Here is a 26,269-nt window from a genome sequence, read left to right as displayed (position 1 = left end):
ACATTGTCCAACACCTTCGGGATGAACTGGAACACTGACCGCGACCGCGATCACCCAGCATCAGTGTTGGACTTCACTGGACTTCAATGCTGTTGTGACACTGTGTGTGTGTGTGTGAGACTTGTTTTGTTGATTCCTTTTTTTCTGATGTGATGACTCTGATCCTCAAAACAACCACATTCGTCATGGTTGCATTTGTAACGTGGCTTTAATTTTAATGTAGACTTCAATTTTGTTTTCTATCGCATGTATTTTGAAAACCCTCCACACGCACAGTGTTCGCATCTCTACATACACAAATCACTTTACTGTATAGGACGAATTGGTATTTAGAGAAATTGTGATGATTTTTAAACTGCATCCAATATTTCATTTGTTTTTTGAGAATGTTTGTTGAGTTTCATATCAGTTTCAGAGTTGCTCAGCAAAAATGGATATAGCATTGTAAGGGACAGTGATTTACTGGTGACTTAATGAAACAGAAACAAAACTGTAAAAATTCAAGCTCGTGTTCCTCTGAAAATAGTTTTTATTACAGCTGGTGCAGTTTTTCTGCTTTCTGCTTAAAAGCTCCTTTTCCGGTGTTACAAGCATTTCCAGAGAATTTACTTAAGCAGTTAGTTAATTCCTCTGACTCGAGTCATGTCTCCACTCTGTCATAAAATATTTTAAGTGTCCCAAGTCCCTCCGGTCAAGTCCAAGTTAGGTCCTAGGTCTTTAAGTCGAATTGATTGACATTGGCATGCAATTCTTCAGGGAACAGGGAGTTTCCACGTCACGTCATAATGTAGGGAGCCAGCAGCGACATGGACCGCGAAGAATGGGAAACTGGCATTTCCAAAGTAAAAGACAAAAGGGATCAAAAGCGGTAAAATACGTACAAAATTTTCACCCAGGAAAATGAGACTTGAAACACTTTCAATAGCTGCACCTCTAATACTCAGCTCTGTTCTCTCCTGCAGTTAAAAGTAAGTTTCTCTTCGTTTAGACCCTTTTGTTGGAACAGCAAACCATATGTTGTGCCATCTCCTCCCTGCCGCCTCACGTGTCTCCTTTGACTCCCACTACCGTCTTACCGGTACTTTAGATGAGTCGTTCGCTCATTTACGCGGCTCTCGATGGTGAAACATTTCGTAGTCATCCGGAGCTTTACAGCAGCCCCTGAAGACAGTAGCTAAGGTCTTCACGTAGGGCTTGAGTCCCTCGTCTGAGATCACCTCACTCTGACTGACAATCTCGCCGACTTTCTGGGATTTTCTGAGCAAATTTATGGATGTTTGTTCGTGATGGACACGTAAGCCGCATTAAGTCTAAAAAATATGTGTAGCACACCTGTTTCTTAAAATTTGACTCAGTCAAGCTTTGAGAGTGAGTATGAATTTTTGACACAAATCGCAGCAATGAGATGGTAAAGGTCTTTAACTGCCTTAATTGCCTCCATGAGCTGTGCGGCAACAGATCCCTTTTTGAGGCTCGAATGTTCCACAAGCCCCACATCCTTTTTTCTCTCTCTCCATTTCATCTCTCGTTTTCTTGACTCATTCCTTGGTTCTCCCTTCCCTCCGCTGCTACCCCTCTTTCCTCCCCTCGTTTCCTCTTCTCCGTCTTCTCCTCCTCCTTGTCTTCTCAGCTTGTGCTCATTTGTTATGTGGACGGAGGGAATCGGCACACAGTGAGGATGGAGATAAAAACCTGTATTAGGTTTTCAAATCCCGCTCTGTGATCGATTGAGCTTGTCTCGTGTGATGAAGCAGCGGTGGTTTGGTCTCCTGCAGGTGGCCTGATAAGAGCAAACTTGTCAGTTGTTGTTATTTTTCCTCTTCCTTTAATGCAAAGAGATGTTTGAATTTGACTGGAAATGTTCTTTCCCTTTCAACTGAAAAGTACCTATTAGAAATGAGCTGAATGGTCAGAAAATCAGTTTCATGGGTTGTATATACTGACTACTTTGTGACTAGTCCCTATATGGAGGGATGTTTCTGCTATTCATAACTCTTTTATGACAATGTTCAAGGACTGTACCGGTGTTTTCTATATATAATATAAAATAACTGCCCCAAGCTGCTCTTTGAGTATTGTAGGTGAGACTTTAATTATGGTGCCGTGGTCGCTGTAGAAATCTGTGACTTCCACTGCTTGCGACCTCCGTCCTTTTGACAATTTCCACATTGAGTCCGGTTCGTCTGTGGTGTGAAAGCGGAGCCGAGCAGACCGACTATAGGAATCTTTGACAGTAGATCAGTGATTTTTACTGTGAGTTCAAAAAACTAATCTATGGCGGTACCAAAGTGCGGCGTGACTTGCTGTCAGACGCCAGAATAAACGCCATTTCGATTTCCCCGCACTACGCCCTGCAGCGCTGATAATATAGGACCGTCACCGAAACCTGCGAGAATCACAGAGTATCATGTTGTACTCTCTAATTTATTCTGAGCATGGTGGGTCTATTTTATAATCATATTATAGACACTTTAAGCTCAAGTGACGACATGTGTAACGTACCTGGCTCAACTTAAGTTACAACCGGATATTAGACAGACTTTTCCCTGCCAGCTCCCTCGGACAAAGTCTGTGTGACGTCCGATTGAGCCGATGTGCGAAGAGAGCAGGCCGTTGTCTGGAGAGGTCACCGTGAGCGAGTGCGTGTGTGGATGACGTTTCTATCCTGCCTCCCGCACGCCCCATCCAGGCACCACCCCTCACCTAAAACAAACGGAGAATTTCCAGCGGGGGGGAGGAAATGAGTCTGACACGCACAATCTGTGCGCTGCATGTGTGAAAGGGCAACTCCGGACAATGTGTGGACAATTAGGGCTGTAATTTTACTGATTTCACAAGAAGCCTACATGCCCACACTATTACTTTGTTCTTATTTCTTATCTCATTCACACAAAAGCACCAAGTTCTTGAAGTTTGTGTGGACAATGAAGGAACACCTGTTTGCTCAATTAAGAAAGTAATTTACCGAGACACTTTGGAGCAAGTCTTTATAGTCTCAACAGTTATTTATCACTTTACTGACTCAAGCTTTCACAGCTGGTTTGGTGATTTTTGTTCAGTTATGAGCACAAGTCTCAAACGTCTCAGTCAGTGAGCTGGCTGATTGCAGCTGCCCTCCATTATCTGTGTTTTTTGACTAATACAGGTCATCTGTTCTCTTTTATTCTCTTCAGATCCCCGTCTCTCCGCGTCCCTCCCTTCCAATCCATCCATTTGTCGGTCGCTTCCTGAGCCCGTCTGTCCAGCATGTCGCTGAAGGTCCAGACCAGCAATGTGACCAACAAGACAGACCCAAAGTCCATCAACTCCCGGGTGTTTATCGGCAACCTGAACACAGCAGTGGTGAAGAAGTCGGATGTGGAGAGCATCTTTTCCAAGTACGGCCGGGTGCTGGGCTGCTCCGTGCACAAGGGCTACGCCTTCGTCCAGTACGCCAGCGAGAGGCACGCCAGGGGGGCCGTGATTGGGGAGAATGGCAGGGTGCTGGCTGGACAGACGCTCGGTGAGTCCGTGTGAATTATAGCGCTACTAACAAATAATGCGAAGAAAATGTGATGGCCAAAGTGGTTCTGGTAGATTATTGTTTGAGAGTTTCATGTGCAGAATAGGTTCACAATTTTTCAGATCAGTCAACTGGTGATGAAATAGTTTTTGCACTGTAAGTCAAATTAATTTATCAATGAATCTACAGAGTGTCATGAAAAAGTGAAAAAATGTTCATCACAATTTTCCAGGACCCCGGTCATGTCTTCAAATACCATGTTTTGTCTTTTGTTTTCTCAAACAATCAATTATCAGAATTGTTGTTGATTTAATTTCTGTTAATGAATCCTTTCAGCACTACACCTCTATTACTGTTTTTGAGAAAGACAAGTACACTTTTCAAACTGGCTTGTCTAAACTCTGGCCTAACCTCCCCCGCAGGCTTCAGTAAACCCGGGGCTAGCTTAATGTTTTTTTCAAGCATGGAGTTGTCATGACAGTCGCCTTCAGTTTAAGACACGTTTCAGGTTTCAAGTTAAGGCCTACTTAAAAACCAGAGCCTCAGAAACCTTTGTCCAAATTCCAGCGCATGATTTAAGCCTTGATGCCGAATCTGTCGGCTCACCGGTTGGCGAGTTTATTTCACAGGGCAGCACACGAACAGATGGAGTCCGTCCCTTTTGGTTTGGGTTTAGGCACGATCTCTGTCTCACCACATACAACCTGCTTACTCCCACAGTATCTGTGCATGGCCACTTGGCCAAGATCTTTCCCCAAGCAAGCTTTTTTTGGGAAATAAAAAGCTAAACATACAGATAGAAATAGAGGCCTCTGATAAGCCCTGAGCGCCATTACATCCATTTTCTTCTTGAGCGATTAAATATGTTGTCCTTCTTCCACCTTTCCTCTGTTTTACTATGCAATAAAGTATCAGAGGGGAAATGAGATTTGAGCAAAGTGTGCCTTTAAGCTGCTGGAGTGTTTTCCTGAGTCTCTTTGTCTGTTCCCCCGGCGGAGCAGGAAGAGACAAGCTGTCAGCGAGCTGGTGTGAAGAACTCTACTGGTTCATGTTCATTCACTGCAGTGCTGTGAACACATTCCTTTAACAGCCTCTCTCAGTGCAGTGTTTGGGTGTGTGTGTGTGTGTGTGTGTGTGTCTGTGTGTGTGTGTGTCAGACCGGTGTGCATGTCTGATAACAAGAAAATATATGATTGAGTATAACTGAAGGTATGTGAGAAAATGTGTGTTTCTTAGTGTGTGGGTTCTGGATTGAAGGGTTAAGTGTGCTATCTCCCTGGGACCACTTGTCAACACACACACACACACACACACACACACACACACAAAAGCACAAACACGGAACAATACAGGTACATTTCCCAGAAGGCTCCATCACTGTGTGCGTGTGTGTATGTGTATAATGTAGGATAAAACTGTGACAGCTAAGGGGCTGCTACGTGATGCTCTCTGTCCCCTGCAGCTTTTCTGTGTGTTCTGTGTACATCTATGTGTGTGTGTGTGTGTGTGTGTGTGTGTGTGTGTGTGTGTGTGTGTGTGTGTGTGTGTGTGTGTGTGTGTGTGTGTGTATGTGTGTGAGTGTTGCCATGGGGATCATATAAATTCTTACTTCTTTTTCTGAACCACTTAACTACCCGACTCTCATTTCTTTCTTTTCATGTCTCTCTGCCACTCTCCATCTTTAGCTCTCCAGTTAATTTCATCCCACCGTGTGCTTTACTTGGATGGTATGGCGTTTATATTATGAGATTAACCCTTCTCCCCCATAATCGCTACCTTGGTGCTTTTGTTGGCAAGCAAAACACGACTCAAACAATAAAAGTAATGTGATAATGAAGATTATTCTCATAGAGCACCTGTTAAAGCCAATTTTAAAAACTAACTTCATATAAAATAGATCATAAAAAAGCAAATACTGAAATGAAAAACAAAGAAAATGGAATATCAGCAGTTGCAGTTGTCATACAAAGCTAAGATGCACAGTAAAACAAAATGATTGATCAGCCACAAAACTTGATGATTATGCAAAGACTAGTAACTAGAATTTCTTCTTCCTGAGCCTCCATCCCTTCCTAGATTTCCCTTTGATCCCTGGAGCAGCCAGTAGCGTCCTGTCAGAAGAGATTAGGAAAACTGTGATTAGCAAGGTGAAAGCATTTCTGAGTATTATCTCGAGCCAAGACATAAAATTTCTTGAAAGTGTCAAACATAAGTTTTTGCTATCGCTACATAGCCAGAGCATTAAAAGCTGTTTACTTACCAGCCTAGAAGAAATGTTGCGAGTTCAGCATCAAACTACATTCCTTTACTAACCAAGACCTGTCTCCAGCTGTGTAACGCAACGCCAATGTTAACGCTTGTTTCGGGTCTATTTCTGTCACTTCTTTTCTTCTACTGAAGTTAGCATGCTAACTAAGTAGCCCCGGCCCGGCTCGTCACTTTCCAATAGCTCGTCACTGTAGCGTCCAGGCTCCCCTGAAGAAGTAGCGCTGCACAGAGGGCGCGTTATAACCTCTTGTACTGTAAATGCAAAAATGACTGAAGCTCTTGACAAGCGACCATGACCACCACCCGCTACCGGCAAGAAACCACGTTCAGCGGCAGAGAAAACTTACACATAGCACCTTTAAACATCATCAGTAACATCACAGAATCAGCCCAAAAGCAAACGGGCAACCAGTGTTGTGACATTTAAAGGTGCCCAGTGGATACGTGTTTACATTCAGTGTTATTCACAAAAGCGCATTGTTTGTATCTTTGAGGTTAAGCAAAAAGTGATTGAACATGGGCAGAGTAAATAAAAAAATAAAAATAAAAATAAAATAAATCTTGTGTTGTTTACATCCATATTTGCTGGCTACGACGCTTCTACTCCACTGCCTTTGTTAGCGCTCTGCTGTCGTTTTTGGTGGATGGCTGCCACCAGCTGTCGATCAATGGAATAACGTAAAACCAGCGAGCTTCCGTGCCTGTATGATACAAACAAAATGGAGACCCTCTCGAAAAATATGGCTCGTGGTATTTTTATGAGAGGGTCCACTACTCGTGGTCAAAAAGTCCACAGGCTACAGTTTTTCTGTTTATTTACAGTGGTCACCTGTTAAAGTTCCAAGTTAGAAAAGGTCTCATTTTGTTGTTTACCTTTTGTTCAAAAGTGTGCTGAGGCAGTACAAGTTACAACTGAGACAGTGGTTTCTACCTGGTCAAACCAGAAAGTGGCCTATGAAATTAATTCACATGCCCTCCTGAAACAGGTGGAGCTTGAAGTCCGGCGACGGAGTTACTCTTTGGCAAGCTACCGTCGATGGGGAACTAACCGCAAAAATGTTAGCTATTCACTTTCTAAACTAGATCATTGTTTGCCAAGTTAGCCGGCACGCTACCAGTTAGCTAAATAGTTAGCTATATCAGTCTCTTGCTGGACAGTTTTGGTCAATGGAGAGAACTTGCAAGCCAAGGTTCACCAAAGCCAAACTCTGTGTGGCATGTAATATACTTGTGGCAAACTAAGCCACGGATCACTGCAATTCGGTTGTAAACCGATTTAGGTCCAAGTTGTGTTTTCACAAATTCTGGTGTGACCTGACCACAATACAGACCCTCTAAAACCTGACTAAAACCTGATGGTACTCTAAATACAGTATATGATGATAGATGTATAAATGGATGTAAAAAGATAGTAAAAAAAAAGATATCTTAAACATTTGTAATCTTCAAGGTCTTGTTCATCTGGTGAGACGTTGGGGCTTGTACGTACAGCTGCTCTTGCTCAGGGATGATTGGAGCACTGAGGGAGAAGGGAAGGGGCTTTGATGGGTCAGTTGGCCCGGGTATCCATACCTGCTTAAGACACAAACACTGTCTGCAGGTGGGACACAACTGCCAACAAATCTAAACACATTTTAAAACACAGGTCAGACCCAAGCTACTGTAAAATCCAGTGACATTGTGAAACATAGAATAATGTCATATTGTTTCTCATCACTGTATGCGACGCATCTTGAATTTTGACCAAAGATACAGTTGCAGAACTGTACACAACAGAACGTATTTGATTTTTGCTTTAGGTGAAAACGTGAAAATAGCAACATAACCTGGGAGCTCTGAGAAAATGAAAAACGAACTGCTTAGCAAACCTCTAACAAGAGCTAACTGCTTTCAATTTCTTGGTCAGCAAAAGACCAGAGTGAAATGTTTTTGGACAGACTGGATATGAAGCAGCAGGTGGACACTCTGTGCGTGTGTCTGCGTGTGTGTGTGTGTGTGTGTGTGTGTGTGTGTGTGTGTGTGTGTGTGTGTGTGTGTGTGTGTGCGTGTGTGCGTCCGTGTCCGTGTTTGCGTGTGCGCTTGTGTGTTTGCACTGTTTTTTCTTTTTCCCCCAGGTCATAAAGGGGAGAGTCAATAACAGTTTTGGTTGGGTGAAGAGGTGTGTGTGTGTGTGTGTGTGTGTGTGTGTGTGTGTGTGTGTGTGTGTGTGTGTGTGTGTGTGTGTGTGTGTGTGTGTGTGTGTGTGTGTGTGTGTGTGTGTGTGTGTCCTTGCAAACCACTGGACTCCTGCCATTTCCACACCTGGCTGTGGTCAAATTCTGGATCACTGCCTCAAACACACACACACACACACACGTGCGCACACACACATTCCCCTTCACGGTGAAGCTAACAGGCTTGAATTTTCAGCTTCTGGCTGCTGAAAACTGAAAACTCACTGTCTGTCCTCTTCCTTCCATCCCTCCTTTTATTATCCTCACGCCGTCCTCTGCTTTTCTTCATCATCCAACACTTTTCAAAGACATGAAGTTCCTTCATTGTGCTTTATGTTTTGAGGACTTTGAAACACGACAGAGTTCCTTCAACCTCAAATTTAATTTCTTTTTTTTTTTTTTTACTTGATGTTTTGGTTTGCCGTGAAGTGCTTGATCAAGTTGCTTTTTTTGAAAAAAAACTCACAGAGGAAATGATTCGGGGGAGATGAAAACTGTTACCGGTCAAGGAGCAGACATTTTAAAGCTGACACCTGCGTGACTAGCATGACTCTAACCTTGGAAACTCTGTATCTAGCGGTCGCACATATATAGTATGGACATTGTATGGACCATATAAGGTAACTGCCTCGTTGGCAGCTGCTTGGCTACCAACAGACTAGTAGTATCCATTCATATAAAGGGGATATGCATATTAAGGTGTACAGCAAGGCCATTGTGACCCTTGATTTCTCAATATTACTCCGATATAATGCTCATGCCAGCTTTGCTTGCTGCAGCAGCTCCCTCCCCCAGTCCAACCTCCTCTTTTTGTGAGAAGTCTTTGGTACTGTTGATTTAATTAAGTCTTTTAGAGCTCCCTCAATGAGCAGAGCCTTCTCCACCAGATTTTACTATATAACCACTTGCGATCAGTGGTCAGTTTCTTGGCTCAAATGTCTCCGGCTGAACTTGATCTCTTTTCTACAGAGTGATATGATACAACATTTGTCATAAACTTAGTCCAACATATTTCAAAGTGTGCAACAATCTTACTTCACTGCCTTGAGAGAGAAACATTTCATTTTTAACTATCTACATTGTTTCGATGGCTGCAGTCGTCAATAGGTTTGCAGAATGAGGTACATAAAAGAACATATGAGTAGCTAAAATGTTTAGGTTATACTTGATATTTTATTTTATTTTTCCGACATGGTTACAGGTTAAAGCATCAACAATTTCACGCTCTGACCGGGGCCTTAGAACTCTGCCCATGTAAAAGTAGCAGTAGAGGCAGTAAAATATCCTCAGCTATGAAAGTTTAAAGTCCTCATTAGAGATATATTGCAGGAGGAACACAGGTGCGCCTCTAAATCTGAAATCATGTTAACGCAGAATCCCGGGGGGGAAAGTTTTCTCTCTGACATTCTTGGGTCGTTCACTTAGTCGCGTCTTTATGCCTCCTGCTCAGTCCTGGGTTCACATCCTCCCGCAGACTCTGCCTTTTCTGGGTGGAGGTTGAATTTTCTTCCACGTCTGCGTGGGTGTCCCCACCCCCCACACACACACACACACACCCACACAATCCAAAGTCATGCAGGTTGAGTGAACTGAAAACTGTAGATTTCCCTGTAATAAGGCTGGCTGGCTCTCCATAGTGTCCCCTGCCTCTCATCCAGTGCATGCTGGGATGGGCTCCAGCCCCCAGAGACCATGAACAGGATACGGGATTTAGAGAACGGATGGATTAATAATGGAGAGATGGATGAATGTGTGTAAGAACAGCGCAACCATTAACCACCCACTTCGGCCTGGGTGGAAACAAAAAAAACAAATCAATCCTAATAGATTCCTGAATTTTAAGACCGCAGAGTAGCAATCTGCTTTTATGTGTGTCTGAAGTTTTTTTGATTCATATTCTCACAGTTTTAACCAAGTAGGCAGTTTGTTTTTGAGCGTGTCACGGGTTTACATATCCCACGGGGGGATAAAAGCTCACTGAAACTGAAATTTATCTCAGCCTGTACATAAAGACACAAACAAATTGGGGATAAAGGACTTAAATAAAACAACAAAAGATATCACAGTTACTCCCAAAAAAAGAATTGCAGAAAGAATTTCTACTTACCAGAGAGATTTTTTAATTTATTTTTTTTACAGACCAAGGTGTCGGCTTGTATTTGTCCATTCGATTATTTTTTTAAACATTTTTAAAACCTAAAAAGTGTGCCACATTTGTTCTGTTCCTCACCACAAGTGTTCCATGAGTTCACCCCTTTGACAGAAATATGCATTTTATTTATTTTTTTCATCCTGAGCCATTGTTTCTTAAACCGGCGTATTTCTCATACACAGTTTAATTATTCACCCCTTTTATTCCCATCATTTCAAACATTAAATCTGCATGATAGGTGGTACATGCTTTTGACATCATTTTCGTTTAAGGATATTTCTCAGATATCTCATTTGATTTGGGCCAGGATGCGGTAGCAACATGAACTAGGATTTATCCCAACCCAACCCCCTTTAATTACCACTACGGCCTCGTAACTAATGTACTGCATTTACTTTTAATCTGCTATTCCCCTTGTGTATGTGGTGCTACAACTTGGACGTGAGTAAATGATTTGAATACTTGTTTCAGCTCAGCAAATAAGGCGGGAAAGCCGCAAACAGTACAGCTGGAAATCAGATGTTTTTTTTCTTTTTTTCTGATTATTTATGTGAGGCAAGTTGACAATGATGCCGTGATTGCCACCGGGGGCTGACTGGACTGAACAGGTGACTGTACCAACAGGCACCGTGGGCAGTCAGATGAGAGAAGATGTTGTAAAATGGCTCGACAGCTTCCTCTGGTGGAGACCATAAGCTAACACACCAACCAGCTTTTGAACTAGACGAGCAGCTTCTCTACAATAGGTTACGGTGTCTCCTCTCCAGTTATCTTGTACCCTTGTGTTTTTCTCTAAATCTTTTGTCTCTCTCATACAGGCACTTTAAAAAATGTTTTGGGGTCTTTCTGTGTTAAAGTGTGCAAGAGTTTTCTAGGTTGCCGGATCCTTAGATATTACTGTACTCACTGCCCTTTTTTTCCCTGTGCTGCTTTCTCAGACATCAACATGGCAGGAGAACCGAAGCCAAACAGACCTAAAGGCCTGAAGCGATCAGCAGCTTCTCTCTACAGGTACACACTGCCTGTATCGGATGGATTTGTCTGACTGATCTGTGTGTCACTCAAGCCTGTTACTCGTGCACCTAAGCAGATCTTGGAGGGTTGCAGGAATTTGCTACACGCACGCAGGTTCTTTTAAAGGCCAGGATCTATATTAGAAGAGAAGGGTATGACCATAAATATGTTGGAAAAAAAACAAACAGATGCAGCGGCTCATGGGAGACTGAGATCCAAACCATATTAATATGACGGCCATAGCTTTAAAACTACGCACGCTGGATAAGAACACGAGGAAGTTGGAGGCCGAGACCAGTAGTTATTTTATGAACAACATCACCGTGAAGAAGTCTTAGACTTTTTACTTTTAACATCTCAGACCTAGTGCATCAAAGGCTGTCATAACCTTTAGATTGATATTGTAGAAGACAGAGAATGTTTCTGATTTTTCTTTCCAATAGCAAACCCTACTATGCAAAAACCATAAAAAGATACAAAATATACTCTTCACATCTTTAAAACATAAAAGTATAACTTTATTGGGCCTTTGTCATCACAAAACGAAGAAACAAATGTTCTGCTCTCTTGTAATAATTACAATAAGTTGCTCTTCCATGTATGTAAGGGCAGTGGACAAAATATTAGAATATGAATATGAAACACGTTTCATTATAAAACAGTCCTAAAACAACAGTGTCTCATAAGACGTCACACAGTGCAGTAATTGCGTCAAAAACATCTAGGAAACATGAAATCCACATGAAATCCGGCCGACAGTCACCACATCCCTGGTTTATCTGCTTGTTAATGCTAACGTGTTAGCACACAGTTTTGTGTATTTACACATCCAGCAGACACAGAGAAACATTATCGTGTTCATTCTAGTTCTGGTTTGGTCTCCACCGACTCCTGAGAAAAATATCTGGTTCTTTCGCTGCGAGATGTTCCGACCACTAACTTTGTCTGGCCGGCTGTTTGGTGCTGGGCAGGTAGCGAACAGCAGGTTTCATCGGAGCCTGCTCCCCTTAAACAGTTGCCTGTTGTTGCTGGGAATATGAAAGCAGTGCAACCGAACCAAACCCGTAAATTTGCAGGCTCTATAACCAAAACTATGGACTGATAGCAGCTCTGGATTTTGTCGCTACGAGGGATCATTTTCAGTTTTAGTGTCAGGGATGTGATCAGTGTATTCATTTCTACGCAGTTCTTTTACATTATTATTTTTGGTTTGAAGAACCGCTGACTTCATTGGGTCCTGACAAATTATGAAACCAATCCTACGCTCTTGTTTGAATTAAATAACTGCGTAACTGTATCCAGGACATATGTGCTAGGAAATATGTCAGTAAACACTAAACCGACCATACGTTATTCTGGATATTGAGTTTCAGTTTCCAGTTTCTCTGTTGTCTTGGTGATTTTTATTTCCCTTGTTCTGTCTCTTGGGGTGAGATGAAGTATGTTGTGGTTTCTTTGTCTCTCCCACACAGTTTGCAAATATTGACTCTTTGATGCATTTTTATTTTTTTTAATTTGTATATGAAACTATAAACTGCATGGAAACCCCAAAAAGCTTTTGTTCCCATGTGCTGTTTTAAATGTGGTTTCATGCTCACATTATGAAACGCATGTATGACATTTGTTTTATCCAGTCACCATGTTCTATTGTGTTTTTTCCCCAGTGGCTATGAGTTTGACTATGATTACTACAGAGAAGACTTCTATGACAGGTAAGAGGAAGGATGGTACGTGGAGTTGTTCCAGCCTTCTTCTCCCTTTTAGAGAGAGCAGAGCTGTATTCAGGGTTTGAACACTTGCACCCCTTGCTCTTGGCCCTGCCGTTTCCAGCTATCAGCAGATGGTTAATCACGTTAACCTGTCAGAGGCCCGAGGCAGAATGCTGTTTGGATGCCCATTATGAGTTAAACATGTCTCTATTGAGCAATAACTATGGAGCAAATATAGTGCGGAAAGCACTTTATTGGATTCCTGTTATTGCACACAGAATTTGAACCTGGAAACAAAGCAAAAAAGGTTTTGCCCAGTGGAAAAATATAGAGTGTGTGACATGTAAATTACAAGATGGGCAGATTTTTGACATGGAATAAAAGAAAAACTGGGGATTCTCATTGACCAAACATGTCAGGTAAATCTAAAATATGATGTAGCCTTGGGTTCACTGTCATTGCAGCAATTGAACCTTGTGTGTTTTCTTTCTTTCTTTCTTTTTTTTTCTCATGGGCAATGTTTGACTTGTAGTTTTCATTTGCACAACAGTAACTTCAAAAAAGATCATAATGGAAATAGTTTGAGAACCACTGGTATAAAGAATTCAATTAAATTAAATAAGATGTGAAATACAACAATTTAAGACCAAATCCAATTGTATTGTTATTAATTAGCATGAAAAAGTTTGACTTTTGAGGACTGTTTTTACTGTTAAATGATTTTCCCAAGATAATAAAACACAATATATTAATACAATTTGATTAAAAAATAATATGCTAGGGGATTACTTTGTTAATGTAATGATTTATTTATAGCAAAATATTTCTTATCAATCCAGCAATGGCTCAAATATTTTACATTGAATAGTGTTTGTGCAGGTAATTTTATAGTGTGTGCTAAACAATTTCAAGAGTAAAAAGAAGGAGTGTATTAAGAAATGCTAGAGAGGAGGACTGATTGGTTGTGTTTTTTTTGGAATAATTGATATGTTTTAAAACCTAATAGGCATTGACAGGTTCACTCCACCTGCAAGAGGAAGACGATAAAGAAAATAGATGCCTGGTTCTTTTGGGAAAGGCTGTGGAGTTGTCTTTGAAGTCAGGTGAAATGGGGATGGAGCACTAGCTGTAGCTTTGCAGGTGTGTGTAGGTGTGTGTGTGTGTGTGTGTGTGTGTGTGTGTGCGTGTGTGTGTGTGTTTGTGTGTGTGTGGGTGGGTGTGTCTGTGCGGGTGTGCGCGCGCACGCGCTATGCAGCCAACATTTTCAAACCAAAAGGAATGTTATTTTAAATAAATCTTTGTTGAGATCCCACTCTTTCCACAGAGGCCAAACATGCCAGGCTGAGCAGCATCATATAGCTTCAGTAAAAAGCTGGAACTGGATGATACGCTATATATACAGTATAATACCGATTGGACAATGTGGAATAAAACAGTTTCAGCAACTTTAAGGCTCGTTAAGTGGAAAACAGGGAAATTCTGTGTTAAGGGGCTCGTTGGGGGTAGATGTGTAGTCGTGATGGCCAGGGGCCAGGGAATGCATTATCTCAGTGACGGTCCTCACAAGTGTCTAGTGTGTGTACGTGTGTTTCTATCCGCTGTGTTTACCCTAACAGAGGCATTTACAGATACAGAGACATTTATGATTTAAAGTCGTACTTATTTTTTAGAATATATCTCAATACGTAACAGATACGTCACTCTGTACTTTGTTTACACGTTAAAAGTTTTATGACAGAAGAGGAGGCCATTTGTTTTCCTGCTACTTCAGAAGAAAGTGTCACAAAGGGAATTTTTAAGAAGTTATCTGCAATAGGTCTTATTACCAGCCGTGACAGTGCGGCTGGTGTTGTGTTCATCATATGAGTGTGTGTGTGTGTGTGTGTGTGTGTGTGTGTGTGTGTGTGTGTGTGTGTGTGTGTGTGTTCCGTCATGGCAAAATGTGTTCCTGGAGTCACCTACTGTAACGGGAACTACCAGAGAGGCGGTTTTGAGTACTCTGGCAGGTGTTAACATGTCTGTCTGTCTGTCTGTCTGTCTGTCTGTCTGTCTGTCTGTCTGTCTGTCTGTCTGTCTGTCTGTCTGTCTGTCTGTCTGTCTGTCTGTCTGTGGACACATTTGTGTCACTGCGACAGCGTCACAACTCTGCAGGATACAGCCACGAAACTTTACAGGTCTGTAGTGGAGATCAAAATGAAGGATGAGTTCACAGATGGGTGTGTCCAACCCATGAGTGCTGAGTAATCATGTAATAATGTAGTAATGACTACTGAGTGCTCATGTAATAATGTAGTAATGACTACTGAGTACTTATGGGTCGGAAACGTTAACACGCTCACAGGTGTCGTGGCTGGTGTGATCCATCGTAGGATGGTCTCTAGTAAATCTTTCCTTTAGTCTCATTCATATCCGACCAAAAACTAACGTCTTCATGTTGGATTTGGGTAGGTTTTCCACAAAAAACTGGATCCGCTCAAAAATGGACCCACTAAAAAATGTGCCCAAATCTAATGGGCATAAATTGTTTTTCAAACAAAAAGGCCCGATCCTAAAGAGACTCGAGACGGATCAGACCCAAAAAAAAAAAAAGCACCTAAAGGACTCTCAGACTGTGAGAAACAAGATTCTCTGGTCTGATGAAGCCAAGAATCAACTGTTTATCCTCAATTCTAAGCATCATGTCTGGAAGAGACCAGGCACAGCTCATCACCTGCACAATAACCATCTCAACAGTGAAACATGGTGTCGGCAGCATCATGCTATGGGAGTCTTTTACAGAGGCAGGACCAGGGAGAGTGGTTAAGGGAAAGCTGAAGGGAGCCAAGTACAGAGATATCCTTAATGAAGACCTGGTCCAGAGCGCTCAGGACCTCAGACTAGCCAGAAGTTTCACTGTCCAACAGGGCAATGACCTTAAGCGCACAGCCGAGACAACGGAGGAGAGTTCGAGGGACCACTCTGTGAAAGTCCTTGAGTGGCCCAGCTAGAGCCCTGACCTGAACCCAATCGTACATCTCTGGAGAGACCTGAAAATGCCGTGTACCGACGGTCCCCACCTAACTTGACAGAGCTTGAGAGGATAAACAAAGAAGAATAGCAGAAAATCCGCAAATCCAGGTGTGCAAAGCTTGTCATGACATACCCAAGAAGACTCGAGGCTGTAATCGCTGCCAAAGGTGCTTCAACTAAGTACTGTGTAAATGGTCTGAATACTTATGTCACGGTGATATTTCAGTTTTTCCTTTTTAATAAATTTGCAAAAATTTCTAAAATGTTGTTTTTGCTTTTTCATTATGAGATATTGAGTCTAGTTTGATTAGGGGGAAATGAATTTGAATGACTTTAACATAAGACTGCAACATAACAAAATGTAAAAAAAAAAGTGAAGGGGTCTGAATAATTTATGAATAGACTATGTTGTTACATACTGTGGAGGATGTCACTAATCCTTATAGAAATCATATAGTAAGAGATCATATTCATGACAGAGACCGTTTATCAGATCTGATGGTAACGCAACAGGAATGTCTGTCATCATACTGATAAGATTTACACCATCTTCAACAAAATCTATCAAGCAGGGGATTATCTGCCTTGGGGAGGGAGGGGGCTTTCTTGCTTTACCTGCCTACCCAATTTGAGGAACATCTGGTCAAATTTAGTTCATTTACATTGACTTCTCCTGTCATGCCACCGTGTGGTAACTATTACTGCTCTGACAAGACCAGGTGAAAGTCATTATCAAAGTCATCACTGTTAAAAGAAAGAGGTTAAAAATAAAAAGCTGCATGTGTAGTCCTTGCATTCCTCATACTTAGAGCAAATCATGCCTCAACTGATTTTCATGAGAAAAAAACTTGTGTAGAAAATGTAGAAAAGTACACAAGAACTTTTTTTTTTTTGTTTTCCTTTTGAAAAGGGAACTAAGCAGAACAGAAAGTAGAGAGGGCCAGCTGAGATGAATCAGGGATGATGCATCACATGAACCCAGATGACAAACTAGTGTCTGTCTCCGATCTACGGATGGGATCTTTGCATTCACCGTAAGAAAAAATAACAATATTCCGGGGTTATACGGTGTCATCCGCAGGGGTTTTGAAACTTTTGTCGTGCAAAGGTTTCGTGCTTCACAAAAGAAGGTCGTGCTTGTGGGAGAGAAAAAACTCTCCCAAAGCCTCCTTTGACGCCTGTCAAAATGCATCAAATTGTCTTTTTTGAAATGAAACAGTCTAGTGCAGTGAAGAAGGGTAATTAAGGTTTCCCCATCTCCCAGGGAGAGGAAAAGCAGTTGTCTGTTAATTCTCTATTTATTCCAACAAAGTGGGAACAGCCAGAGAATTTAACTCAGATTTTGTAGCTAAGCTCTCTTGCGCCATTGCACATACCAAACCACACTGCCTTCATCTCCCTGCAGTTTGTGCTACCAAAGATCATCTTTGACCCCCAAATTCACCTTTGACCTTCACAAAGCGTTCAGTGGCATTCTGGCATTGACGGAGTGGAAGTTATGACAGCACCGATATTGCTGTGGAGACGAATTTAATTTTGTGTGCGAGTTGTGTAACTCTATCCATGGATCCTTGCGGGACTTGGTTTAAAAAAAAAGAAAAACTAAACCATGGCAGAAGATATCAGAATGGACGAGGAATACCAAGAAACAAAAAATAAATATTTTACATTTTGATGTAGCTCGTAGCAATCAAAGTAGCTGCTTTGGAGGATGGTAATTCTCTTCATCCTACACTTTACCTTCGCCAAACCATTCCTGCTTGCAAATTTGATGTGAAATACAGATATTAGGGGAGACGAGGGCTCAATTTTAACTCTAGTGGTGGAACAAAAGGGGTTGTGATCTTCCCCAGTCAGCTGAATGTTCCGTTATTCCATCAGTCCATCTTTTGTGTCACTGTTCCTTCAACACAGTGCAGTTTTTTTTAATCAAGTATTGGTTAGATTGACTTAAAAGTTTGTTTAGATATCTAAGTTTGCCAGTGGAAGATTCCCAATAAAGCCACAGTTATGTCCAGTTTGCTCATAAAGATCCAAACTCACGAGACAAAACCAGATACCACGTTTACACTAAAACAGCCTTTTTCCATAGACCCTTGATTGGGATGAGGAAAATCTTTGTTAGGAAAAAATAAAAGCATGCAATAGTGGGCGCAACAGTCACATGTACAGAGTAGACAGAAGTAGCTACAGTAGAATTACAATCTTAAGAAACAAAATTATATTTTACAACAAACGACTGCAAAGTAAAAGGACTAATTGAAATACATGAAGTTTCAAATCAACTTTTAAGTATATTTAAGAGTTTTAGAGTTTTTAGCAAAATGTAAATGTGTATGTAGTGAAGACTCAGTGGAATAACACTGGGCAACTTCCAGATGCTACCAAGAGTTAGTACACCTTGGTGACCCCTTGACCTATTATTAAGTGCCGCTGTCAGATCAGTGTCCCCCTGGCCGATGCTTTTGTCCATCACAAGATATCATGAAAATTAATGTCCCAATTTGCATGAAATTTGTTGTGAATGTTCATTGTCCCTGGAGGATGAATCCTAAATTTTTGTTAACCCTCCTCACATGTTCTCTAGCACCACTGTCAGGTCAAAATATCCCATACAGTATGTGCTCAAAAGTATCAACAATGTATAAAGGACAGATTTCTATAAAATTTGTTGAGCACATTCATGCTCACCAGAGGAGCTACCCTTTCCCATTTTGGCAAATCAGCGACTTTGTGTAAACAGTCCACAAATCAGTCCAGCTTCATATTAAAAGTTCAGGCTGCTGCTGGTGTTGTTACGACTTAGCATTCATCTCTTTGCCTACATCAAACTTAGTATCACTGGAGCATTTTTTGACATTGCACTGTTCCTAAGCAGTGTTTTCTTCTCAGTATACTCACAAGTACCACAGTCTGATTGGTTCTTATAAATTGTCTGAGAAGGATGCAAACAATGCAAAAATAGTAAACTAATTTGTCCACTTCTAGAGCATATTTAGAGGTCTAAAACAAAAGTAGCTTTTCTACAGAATTATTGCTGTTACATCAGGTCAGTGATTTGTGTGTTTAGATGAAATCCATGTACTTGCTGTACAAATATGTGTATAAGTGACACATATTTTCTTTGTTTTGTCTCTCTAGTCGGATATTGGACTTGGAATTAAACAGAAACTATAAGGTTAAAATGCTGACATTCAGTTTAAGGATATTTAAAGGTGTTTGCCTTGCAAGCATCAATCATATTGAGACATGGCAACCAAGGAGTAGTTCAGTGACCAAACAGTGGAATGATCATAACTCACCAGTGGGTCACACGATCTCTAATGTATTTCACTGCTACAGACCAGACTGAAAGCAAAAGGCCCCTTAAGAAGCAGAAGTGGAGATGGCTGCAGAAGAGGCCTGGTAGAGCATCAGCATGGCAAGATATATAATGTGTGGATGCACAAACATCAGACCCATATGTGACAGGTGAAATTCCAAAACATTACGCATTAACCCGCAGCTGTAACTGCCTCCACTCCTTGGGTTTTAGGCTTTCCATCAGATTTCTGAACCTGGCCGTAGGAATTTGTTCCCCTTCAGCCACAAGAGCATTAGTGAGGTCCAACACTGATCTACGGTGATAAGGTCTTGCTCCCAGTCAGCGAACACTGGAATGTTGAAAAGAGTTGAGGTCAGGGCTTTGGGCAAGTCGGTCAAGTTCCTCCAAGCAAAACTAGGAAAGCCCCTTCTTTGCGGACCTGGCTTTGTGCATCGGTACATTTTCATGTTTAAACTAGACAGAGCTAAACACAAGCTGCTGCCACAAAAATGGAAAAAAAACATGACGTTGCAATAAGATTCCCTGCCAATGACGCTGTGGGGCCAAGACCAAACCTTGAAAATAGTATATGCAGACAGGGGTGTTTACAGTCAACTAAAGCTACAGTCCCCACACTCTGTCACTCCTTTATGATGTGAACATCCTCAGAAAAAAGATGAGCATGCTAAAGCATAGTCAATATGCTGGATTAAGGAGCCAACACAACAAAAAATGTGTTACTGTCCTGATACTTAATGAGTGTATTTTACTGTACATGTACAAATAATGCACTAAATCATTGGTACATAACGTTTTCATTCTGTACTTATGGTGGTAGCCGGCTGAGTAAAGTAGCCCAGACACCCCTAGCTACTTTCTTCAGCTTCCCCTGGTTGATGGGATTTATAATCCCCCGAGCACGTTCTGGTCCTACATTGGGGTCTCCTCCCAAGTTTAACAGGCTTTAAATACTTCCACACGGTGGCATCCAAAGGACATCCTATTCAGATGTCCGAACCACCTTAACTGGCTCTTTTCAGTGCAAAGGAGTGGAGGGACTATTCAGCAATCCTCCAGATGTCTGAACTTTTCATCCCATTGCACCGGGTCAACCCAGCCACCTTGTGAAAAAAGACAAACTAGAAAAAGGCAACAACAAAAAAATAGCACAGGATTCAACTTCGAAATTAGCCCCTGTATCAAAGTCAGAGATATCCTGCTGATATTTAATGGCCAAACATCTGTTTAAACAGATGTAGAAACATGCTGACCACCTGGGCCACAGACCTCAGCATTGATTTACCCCTGTCACTGTGATCTGGAAGTCTCACCCTGTCTCTCCCATTTTTAGTCAGTAAATGTACAATAAATAATATATACATCTATTACATATAAAATATATATATGTAATATATGTATGTATGTATGTAATGTATATGTATATATTACATATACATATATATAAAATTATGAAACTAAACTATATAACTAATGCTGTGGTGAGGAGACATGAGGCTCATTTGCAGTGCTGCTGTTTCCTTGAATGCTACAGAGCTGGCAAGTTGCATTTTTCTTTCTCTCCTTATTTCTTGCTTCATTGTCTTTTTCCTTTCCCCTCTTTTCCTTTAACTTCTCTCAACCCTTCTGCATGTTCCTTTGAGTTTTTTTTTTCCTTTTTCTTTTTTTTTTTATTCCTTTATCTTTTATTCTATACATCAAAACCAGCCTGACCTGACATCATCTGTTTAAATCCTGATGTATGATCTTGACAGTAAAGCCGGGGATTAAAGACCTTGTCTGCTGGGGTTATTTGGTCTGTACAGAAGAGCTGTTTTGTTCAAATGGTGGACTGTATCTCACAGAGCTTGATGTAGTAGCCAAACTGAGGTCAGTGCTGTCACAATGGTTGAATTAACTCACCATAGTCCACAGAGGTCTGCCAAATATCATCAACTCTCAAGAAGCGAGTTGAATTCCCAACTGGGAGTTAAGGAAGTTTTTGATTTAAACATCTTAAAGTCATAAAGTCCTTTATTAACTATGACCATATGTGTACTCTAAACTGGGGTTCACGGGCTTTTTTTTACATTTACTCATTTGGCCGACGCTTTTATCTAAAGCAACTTACAAGTGAGGGACTTCTCAAAAGACGAAGTGCAAGAAGATCAGGTAAAGAAGTGCACAGTTATTGCTAATTAGGCATGTTAGGCTGTTAGAGGTGTTAGGTGAGGAGGTGCTCTTGGAAGAGATGAGTCTACAAGAGTGTGTGAATGTGAAGGGGTGAATGCGGCTTGTAGAGTAAAGTGCTCTGAGTAGTTGATAAGACTGTATCAGTGCAGTCCATTTGTAATAAGCATGACAGCACTGCTCTTTTGAGGTCTTGCGACACATTTGCGATGATGTTGAGGTCGGGGGACTATGAGGGCCATGGCAAAACCTTCAAATTGCACCTCTTGAGGTAGTCCATTGTGGATTTTGGAGTATGTTTAGGTTCAGTATCCTGTTGTAGAAGCCATCCTCTTTTTCCCTTCAGCTTTTTTACAGATGGTGTAATGTTTGCTCCCAGAGTTTGCTGGTATGTAATTGAATCCATTCTTCCCTCTACCAGTGAAATGTTCCCTGTGCCACTGTCTGCAAAACAAGCCCAAACGTGATCGAGCCAACCTCGTGTTTAACAGTTGGAGAGAAGTTCCTATGATGAAATTCTGCACCATTTTTTCTCCGAAGAACCTTTGCTCATTGCAGCCAAAACCTTCTATTTTAACTTCATCAGTCTAAAGGACTTGTTTCCAAAATGCACCAGGTTTTTTTAAGATGTTCCTCTGCAAACTTCTGACGCTGAATTTTGTGGCGAGGACGCAGGAAAATGTTTCCTTCTGATGACTCTTCCAAGAAGGTCATATTCATGCAGGTGTCGCTGCACAGTAGAAAAGTGCACCACCACTCCAGAGTCTGTTAAATCGTCCCGAAGGTCTTTTGCAGTCAAACGGGGGTTTTAATTTGCCTTTCCAGCAACGAGCAGCTCTCTCGGAAAGTTTTATTCGTCTTCGAGACCTCAGCTGGACCTCCATCGTTCCTGTTAACTGCCATTTCTTCATTACATTACAAACTGAGGAAACGGCTACCTGAAAACACTTTGCTATCTTCTAATAGCCTTCTACTCCTTTGTGTGCATCAATTATTTTAACCATCAGAGTGCTGGGAAGCTGCTTAGAGGAGCCCATGGCGGCTGATTTTTGGGACAAGGTTTGAGGAGTCCGAGTAATTATAAAGCTTTGAAATTTTGCATCACTTGGCCTTTCCTAACAATGACTGTGAACGAGCCATAGTCCTAACAAGCTAATTAACGTCTGAGATCTTGGTAAAAGTTATCTGAGAGCTCAGAGCTCAAAAGTTTACACTAATCTTACTTGAAATGTTAAAAATAATGTTTAACCTTTAACTTTATGCCTTTTGGGGATCAGTTCTATATATGTATATATATATATATGTATATATATATATATGTATATATATATATATATATATATATATGTATATTTAAACTAGTAACTGGTTTTAATGTTGTGGCTGATCGGTGTAGACAGATGGGAAACAGGAAAACAGTACTGTCAATTTGTAAATTTGGTGAAATGGATCACATAACAGCAAAACAGCCACTGGCCTCTGCTTACATTCTGGTATAATCTGACATAAACCACAGTTTAATTTCAGCTCGAATGAAATGTAGCTGCTGTTAGCATCTGCACTTGGCACACCTGAGACAAAAACAAATATCAAATTCATTCTCCTGTTTTTTTTTTTTCTGCAGGCAATTTTCTCTGGTTTATCCTGGCATCCTAGCCACCAAACAGCAATTTTGAGCTTTTCATGAAAAGATGAAAATATGTCACAGTAAAATATGAGTAAACTTTGTCCTTCAAATCTCTAAGCCAGTATTATTTACATTTCAGGTTCAAAATAACACTGATTCCAAAATTTTAAATTACTGGAGTACAAATAGGCATTCATAAGCTTCTGTTTTAAATCCACTGTGGGTGATGTTTTTTTTTTTACCAAACTGCAGCATATTCCACACATGTAAATCGAAATCATTGATTTTTGACCATAGTGATGAAGTATTTTTTTAACTTTTACACAACTATAATCAAATAGGACAATGATACAGAGCAGCCTTGCGGTTTCCAGTTCATAATTTTGCTCTCAGATTCAGAAAAGGGAATTTGCATTTGTATGGCAGACAACTGTCACTTAAAATGTTGTTGAACTTTGTGTGACCTCCACATTGTACAAGATGCTTCAGTCAAATACAGTCGAGGGAAATAATCAAAATAAACCTCGATTCCTGTGACCTTTTATGGTTCAGAGTACTCAAATATTTTTTGGACCAGTATCCAAGTTCATATGAGGGATTGACAGATGGAACGACAGACACAATAAGCAACTTGAGCCAAGGGGTGCTTTCAACTTCAAGTATATTAAAGAAAAGCAAAAAATAAAAGTTTCCTCCCTAAACCGGCGTTGCAATGTTAATTGACCAGTGAATACCATATTTAATGCATTCAGTGCAACAATAACTGTTTTAACAATGCTTCCCAGTTTGAACACATAACATAAATCCCATAAAAATGGGTATTTAAGAGTTCAGGATTCCTGTGGTCCCTTCATTTAAGTTCAACTTTACTCCTTTGTTGTGGTCAGCTCAGGAAGCTTCAGTCAGACACGGTATTGTCAAGTCAGCCTCAATTCCAAAGCACTCTTAGGTTTGTCAAAAAAGTCAAGTAGTAGGATGTTCTTACAGGTATACTAAAGTGATGGGAAATGAAGGAGGGGGGTGGTCTCGGTCCAACTCCCTGGGGTAAGGAGGTCGTCGGCTTCAGTGGTGGCTCGCCATCTCCTCCATCCAGGGAGAATCCAAAGTCCAAAATAAAAGGGTATTCCCAGGGAATCAAACAAAACCCGCCCTGTGTAAAAACAAGGCATGAAATTCCAGTTCTCAAAATACTACTTTACCACAGTAGTGAAAAAATGTAGAGCATTTTTCTTCTGGAATATATGTGTGTTTCTCTTTAAATAATCAATTGAATAAAAACACAACACCATACATCTTACACGCCTCACATTCTTATATTCGAGGTTATTTTTTAAGCGAACATATCCAGTAGTCTTCTTGTAAATACTACATGTTATTATCAGCACTGGCAGCGTAGAGCACGGCAGCCGTGTTGCAACTGTGAGCAGCGATGAAGCTGAACAACCTGAGGTCAGCAACGAGTCAAATGACTATTGTTGTCGTCTCCAAAAGCTTAATTTTCTCATAAATGTGGCGAATACATCCAGGAGTGCAGGATGATAACACATTAGCTGTGTCCCGCCATTAAAAATAAACAAAATGTGGAACATTGACACAAATCAAAATGAAGTGTACATAAAAAACGCCACTATGCAGATTAACATCAGGAAGCTTTTAAGTGGGATGTTTATGGACACACACATTGTACCAAAGAAAGTACAGGAGCTATTTATAGTGTAGCTGGCAAAAAGTAAGATCAGAAGTTGGATGATGGTCAAAAGCTCTGAAAACAAAATAATAAACAAATAAATCATTAGAAAAGCGTTTTCATTTGCTATCTGTGAAGTTTCCAGAAATGAAATTTGAAATGGCTCGCCAAAGTTCGACAGATGTCTGTTGTTGCACACTTTGTCTAATTCAGAACAAAACAATGTAATGTGCATTAATTTCCTTTAGAATTACTGCTAAATAGCTCAAAGCAAGCATTAGTACCTAGCATGTACTACAAAAGCACAGAGACGGAGGGTTTTTCGAAGTGATTTTTCTCATTTCTTTCTTCTCAGTGTGTCTGAAAAGTAGAAAGTCCGATAATCTGATGTTCTTACTTTGCATGTAAAGTACTTATTGTTGTAAATGCACGCTGTTCCATGGCAATGTTATTTTTCAATGTGGTGTTTATTTCCTACAAGGCACCATTACAGCATGTTTCCTCCAAAATGTATTTGCTGGTACACGTTACTTGTATATGAACCCAATTTCTATTTTTGACCTCTGGTTTGGTGATTTTGAAGGATGATTTTCACTTTCATTTATTCTTAGCTCCTTCCTTTAAACCCTCCTCTTTCCCCTCTCCTTAATTTTCAACTCAGCCTCTGCCTTCTGCTCCTTTTCGCCTTTCCTCACTCTCTGCGTGTCATTATTCCAAATGGCCTCCCCTCCTCTTCTGATCTCTGTTCTCCTCTCCCAAACTCTATCCCTTGCTTTCCCCGTTTTCAATCACCCTCTCCTTTCTTTTCTGTTTCCTCCCTGCTCCTCTCCTTCCCTGTCTCCTTTCTGTCTTCCCTCCACCCTGCCCTCCTCTCTTTCTCTTCAGGTTGTTTGAGTACCGTGGCCGGGTGTCTCCTGTCCCTCGGGTCGTGCCCGTCAAACGCCCACGGGTGGCAGTGCCTCTGGTACGACGGGTCAAATCCTTGCCGGTCAAACTGCTGGCGCGTAACGCCTCTGTCCTCCCCACCAGCAATGGCAACAAACAGAGATGTAAGTTCCTATCTACTGTATCTCACTCACATATCTCTCTATCTATCATAGTTGTGATATTATAAATCTGCAGTTTGTGGCTCATGCATTATCTTTGCATTGGAGTCACATTCGAGGCATCTGTTATTCAGTTAGTTACATCCCTGGAAAACTTTCATGGTTTGGTCGAAGGTTGTTTATCCACGTTTACCTTTGTTTTAAAGGTTTCTTTCAAAATCCTCCAAGACCTTTCAGTCCATCTGAGTTAAAAACTGTTCCTTCCTCTAAACATGAAACGTTATTTTTCATCTATTTCCCATTTTGTATTTTTGTTTTTGTTTTGTTTTTAGCTTAATGATGGTAGCCATAAATGGCAAATTTTCCTTGCTCATTTTGTGAAACACAGAAAAATATTACGTGGATGAATAACTGAAGTTTTTATTCTGTCATGCATGCAACTATGTTCAGCCCGCATTGGCTTAGAAGACGTGCTGTGCGTACGTTTTCAAACAACAGTATAAAATCTTCCAATAATTAAAAAAAAAAAAAAACTTCAGACCTTTATTTTC

At 41.0% G+C, this 26,269-nt stretch overlaps 1 protein-coding gene across 1 annotated transcript in view; it reads left to right on the top strand.

Annotated features, from left to right (window-relative positions):
* Positions 1-26,269, top strand: part of raly (RALY heterogeneous nuclear ribonucleoprotein) — a 120,736-nt gene that overhangs the window by 73,297 nt on the left and 21,170 nt on the right. The window contains exons 2-5 of the mRNA XM_040115770.1: positions 3,174-3,502; positions 11,074-11,146; positions 12,814-12,861; positions 25,558-25,721. Of these exons, the coding sequence (XP_039971704.1) occupies positions 3,247-3,502; positions 11,074-11,146; positions 12,814-12,861; positions 25,558-25,721 (541 nt within the window). The 5' untranslated portion in view covers positions 3,174-3,246. The remainder of the gene's footprint in view (positions 1-3,173; positions 3,503-11,073; positions 11,147-12,813; positions 12,862-25,557; positions 25,722-26,269) is intronic.

The sequence above is a fragment of the Xiphias gladius genome, chromosome 21 (assembly GCF_016859285.1).
Source record: "Xiphias gladius isolate SHS-SW01 ecotype Sanya breed wild chromosome 21, ASM1685928v1, whole genome shotgun sequence".
NCBI classification, from domain to species: Eukaryota; Metazoa; Chordata; class Actinopteri; order Istiophoriformes; family Xiphiidae; genus Xiphias; species Xiphias gladius.
The sequence above is the reverse complement of the archived record's forward strand: the minus strand, read 5'-3'. Positions and strand labels throughout refer to the sequence as shown.